We start from the raw sequence: 4,948 nt of genomic DNA, 5'->3' as shown, positions 1-4,948 counted from the left end.
TTTACCTGGTGGTGGCTTTGGCCTTGATCTCGGTGCTCTTCCTCCTCACGGTGATTCTGGCGGTTGCTCTGCGCCTGCGCCGCTCCTCCCACCCCGCTGCCTGGGGCTGCTTTCGCCGGGATCTCAGTTCCAAGTCCGGACCTGGGGTTCTCCCCAGTTACAGTGAAGGGACTTTGCCCTATTCCTATAATCTGTGCGTGGCCTCACGATTAGCTAAGACAGAGTTTACTTTTTCCAACCTGAAACCAGAAATGGCTCCTCCTCGGGATCTCCTTTGTGACGATCCTTCTATGGATGTATGTGTCAGCAATGAAGACCCCCAAATCGTTTATGATTCGTCTTTTGCCTCTCACGTGAGTTTCCGCAAACCTGCTTTTATTCTTTTTTATTGTTCATTTTTCTAGTGATGGTAGTAGAAGAGGTGTATTGGATGGGTGGAGATTGGTGTCTTGATTGCTCAGTAGTCTTAGTAGTTACCAAATTAATACCTCTCAATCTGTACTGTTGACGATTTTGTATGATAAGAAAATATTGCTAAAGAGAGCTTGTTCTTGGATGCCGCTACCTTTAGTAATAACACTGCCTTTCTTAGCTGACGTGTGATACTATTTTTTCAAGCTTTATTCTTAATATATGTGCTGCCAAAGGGAGCACTTCAAGCTTTATAAATGTACTGACAGTTCTTTCTGCTTAAGTTAATGTTCATCTTCATCAAATATAGTTTTTTATCTTTTTGCTGCCATGTGTATTTTTAACTGAGCCTTCAATCATTAAGTCTCTTAGCACTTCTTTGCCTTATCACATGTAGCAAAGACTGATTTGGATCACTAACCTTGGGTCAATTTTATTTGCACTCTATAATCTCATTCAAAAATAACTTTCTGGGCACCTGGCTGGCTCCGTCGGTAGGGCATGTGAGTCTTGATCTCCAGGTTGTGGGTTTGAACCCCACATTGGATGTAGAGATTACTTAAAAATAAGATCTTTAGGGGCACCTGGGTGGCTTAGTCGATTAAGCGTCTGCCTTCTGCTCAGGTCATGATCCCAGAGTCCTGGGATCGAGCCCCGCGTCGGACTGTCTGCTAGGTGGGGAGCCTGCTTCTCCCTCTGTCTGCTGCTCCCCCTGCTTGTGCTCTTTCTCACTGTCAAATAAATTTTAAAAAAATCTTTATAAAAATAAGATCTATTTTTAAACAAATAATCTTAACCATTCTTAAATAATTTATTTTTATACTCTTTCTACTTTTTGACTGTTATAATAAGGAATGTAATGAACCTTTTTTTGAAGATTTTGTTTATTTATTTGACAGAGAGAGACACAGCGAGACAGGGAACGCAAGCAGGGGGAGTGGGAGAGGGAGAAGCAAGCTTCCCGTGGAGCAGGGAGCCCGATGCGGGGCTCGATCCCAGGACCCTGGGACGATGACCTGAGCCGAAGGCAGACACCCAATGACTGAGCCACCCAGAAACTTTTTGTATATAAAGCCTCTTCTGTGTTTTTTTTTTAGTATAGGTTTCTGAGAAGTGAGTCAAAGTTTTTCAAAACATCTCATTTTACCTCCCAATCCCCAGCAATTTGTGACTCCTTTGAGGATTGTGAAAATTACCTTTACTCTGCTCTCCAAAGTCTGATGATTTTACTATTCTGAATAAATAATGGACTTTCTTGTCTGATTAAAACTTATGAGTAACTTCTAGAAGCTAATTATTATGTGAGGAATCATCTAAAGAACTGGCTACTTGCTGTTTCATATTAAATTTTCTAAGATTAGTTAATTACTCAAAGTATTCATGTATAAGAAAACTGAAACATGCAGTGATAATATATATACAACTCCTAAAAATTTTCCTTTTAGTGGTTATTTCTAAAATCAAACCTAAAGTAAATTTATAAATGATAGTAAAATAATACCTTCTGAATGTGTCCTTATGTGAAAAAAGTTACTGAATATTGTCTGCTTTTTACAGACAAAGCTTCAGTTTAACTTTTCTATCTTCTTTATTATTTATTTTTAATATCAGAGTTACCCATTGTTTTAGGGCTTTGCAGTTGTATTAGTAATGCACTCATAAACATTGAAAAACTGAGTGTCTACTCTATGAAAGTTGCTGTTCTAAAGTTTGAGGACACACTGTGAACATGATAGTCACAAACATAGCCTGTGACCTAAAACCTTGTGTATACAAAATTAATGAACAAATTAGCTTCCCAAACCTGTTATCATATTTGCCAAGCCCATTTGCACAGGGGTAAGACTAGCTCTTGAACAGTAGATGTTTTCTTACAAGAGAATTGAAAAGTTACCCCAGATTCTAAAGGGTCAACCCATGTGAGGTAACTTGTTTCTGCATAGGTAAGGACCTAGAGCTCAGACCTCCAACTTCCCTGACCTGACACTGTTTTTTCACCTATCTATTCTTTCATTCGTCAAGTTCATCCTTGTTTCTGGGGAGGATAAATGTGTCCCTCACACAATGCACTGCACTGAAAATGGACTATGAAAATAAATAATGGAAAAACTTAAAAGAGAAAAAAAATCTTAGGAAAAAAATCACCATATTTTCTTTGAAAATAAATTACTTTGGAAGATTTATTGTACAGTAAGCTTTGGATCATGCCTGGATTTTCATTGCAAATAAAACAACAGGAGCTAGAATTTTATTCTTTTTTTTTTAAAGATTTTATTTATTTATTTGACAGAGAGACACGGTGAGAGAGAGAACACAAGCAGGGGGAGTGGGAGAGGGAGAAGAAGGCTTCCTGCGGAGCAGGGAGCCCGATGTGGGGCTCGATCCCAGGACCCTGAGATCATGACCTGAGCCGAAGGCAGACGCTTGACGACTGAGCCACCCAGGCGCCCCTAGAATTTTATTCTTTTGGGAAAAATAGGTTATGGAAAAGAAACGGTATAAACAGGTAGTGCTTTTCTTCACCAAGAATAGATTGCAGTAACAGGTTAGGACTCTGAGTGTCGCTGTTCACCAATCAGGGGAAACATACAACCAGGAATTTAATCCGAACCACAAGATCTCTGCATCACAAAGCACTAGCCCTGTGGTTTTAGGAAGGCTTAAGACTGGACCCCAGAACTCCAGTGTTCAACGGTGAAAGCGCAAAATCTTGGACCCCGAAGATCCTGGGGCTTCTCTGGTCTCCACTGAGGGAACACCTAGGCGGAAGCTATTCTGCTGCGGGGCGGTAATGGCGGCTTCTCCTTATCGCCTAGAATGCAGCCGGCTGGTCGGGATCTGCGTTCTCCTGGGGGCCCTGTGGAAAATCCAGGCCGAACAGATTCGCTACTCAGTGCCTGAGGAGCTGGAGAAAGGCTCTTATGTGGGCAGTATCGCCAAGGACCTGGGATTGGAGCCCCGGGAACTGTCAGAGCGCGGAGTCCGCATCGTCTCCAGAGGTAGGACGCAGCTCTTTGCTCTGAACCCGCGAAGCGGCAGCTTGGTCACCGCGGGTAGGATAGACCGGGAAGAGCTCTGTGACAGATCTCCAAAGTGTGTAGTAAGCCTGGAGATTCTTCTGGAGGACAAAGTGAAGATTTTTGGAGTAGAAGTGGAAATTATTGATGTTAATGATAACGCGCCCAGCTTTGGGACAGAGCAAAGGGAAATAAAAGTTGCTGAAAATGAAAGTCCTGGGACAAGATTTCCTCTTCCTGAAGCTTTTGATCCAGATGTTGGGGTAAACTCCCTGCAGGGTTACCAGCTCAGCTCCAATGTTCACTTCTCCCTAGACGTGCAAAGCGGAGCGGATGGCATTAAGTACCCTGAGCTGGTGCTGGAGCTTGCCCTAGACCGAGAAGAAGAGGCGGTTCACCACCTCCTTCTCACCGCCTTTGATGGAGGTGACCTGGCTCACTCTGGCACTGTCAAGATTCATGTAACACTTGTGGATACCAATGACAACGCTCCCATATTCACTCAGCCAGAGTACCATGTGAAGGTTCCAGAGAACGTGCCAGTGGGGTACCGGCTACTCACTGTAAAAGCCACTGATCCAGATGAAGGAGCCAATGGAGAAGTAACCTATTCTTTCCGCAAAGTGAGAGATAAAATGTCCCAACTATTCCAGTTGAATTCTTTGACTGGGGACATAACAATATTGGGGGATCTAGATTATGAAGACTCTGGATTCTATGATATAGATGTAGAAGCCCATGATGGACCTGGTCTCCGAGCCAGAAGTAAGGTACTGGTGACAGTTCTGGATGTAAATGACAATGCTCCAGAAGTCACTGTTACATCTCTCACCAGCTCTATCCAAGAAACTTCTTCCCCAGGTACAGTAATTGCACTTTTCAATGTGCACGACAGTGATTCAGGAGAGAATGGCCTTGTCACATGTTCTATTCTGGATAATCTGCCATTCACACTTGAAAAGATCTATGGAAATTATCATCGACTGTTGACACGCAAAACGCTGGATAGGGAAGAAGTTTCAGAATATAACATCACAGTAACTGCCACTGATCATGGAACTCCACCACTGTCTACAGAAACTCATATCTCACTGAAGGTGACAGATATCAATGACAACCCACCTGCTTTCCCTCATGCTTCCTACTCTGCCTACATTCCCGAAAACAACCCCAGAGGAGCCTCCATTTTATCTATATCTGCCCAGGATCCTGACAGCACCGAGAATGCCAGAGTCACATACTCCTTGGCTGAGGACACACTCCATGGAAAGCCTCTTTCTTCCTATGTTTCCATCAACTCTGATACTGGTGTCCTGTATGCACTGTGCTCCTTCGACTTTGAGCAGGTTAGAGACCTGGACCTATTAGTCACAGCCAGCGACAGTGGGGACCCTCCACTCAGCAGCAATGTGTCTGTCAGCATATTCGTGCTGGACCAGAATGACAACGTGCCAGAGATCCTGTACCCCACCATCCCCACCGACGGTTCCACAGGCGTGGAGCTGGCGCCCCGCTCCGCA

At 43.7% G+C, this 4,948-nt stretch overlaps 1 protein-coding gene across 1 annotated transcript; it reads left to right on the top strand.

Annotated features, from left to right (window-relative positions):
• Positions 1 to 2,874: 2,874 nt before the first annotated feature.
• On the top strand, positions 2,875 to 4,942 carry LOC116629689 (protocadherin gamma-A4-like; the record flags this gene model as incomplete). Its single annotated transcript, XM_032399924.1, has 1 exon — positions 2,875 to 4,942. A coding segment is annotated over exon 1 (1,740 nt), but the record flags the coding sequence as incomplete, so codon positions are not given.
• Positions 4,943 to 4,948: the final 6 nt, after the last annotated feature.

Source organism: Phoca vitulina, unplaced genomic scaffold, assembly GCF_004348235.1.
Source record: "Phoca vitulina isolate PV1807 unplaced genomic scaffold, GSC_HSeal_1.0 scaffold2198, whole genome shotgun sequence".
In the NCBI taxonomy this organism is placed as follows: Eukaryota; Metazoa; Chordata; class Mammalia; order Carnivora; family Phocidae; genus Phoca; species Phoca vitulina.
The sequence above is the reverse complement of the archived record's forward strand: the minus strand, read 5'-3'. Positions and strand labels throughout refer to the sequence as shown.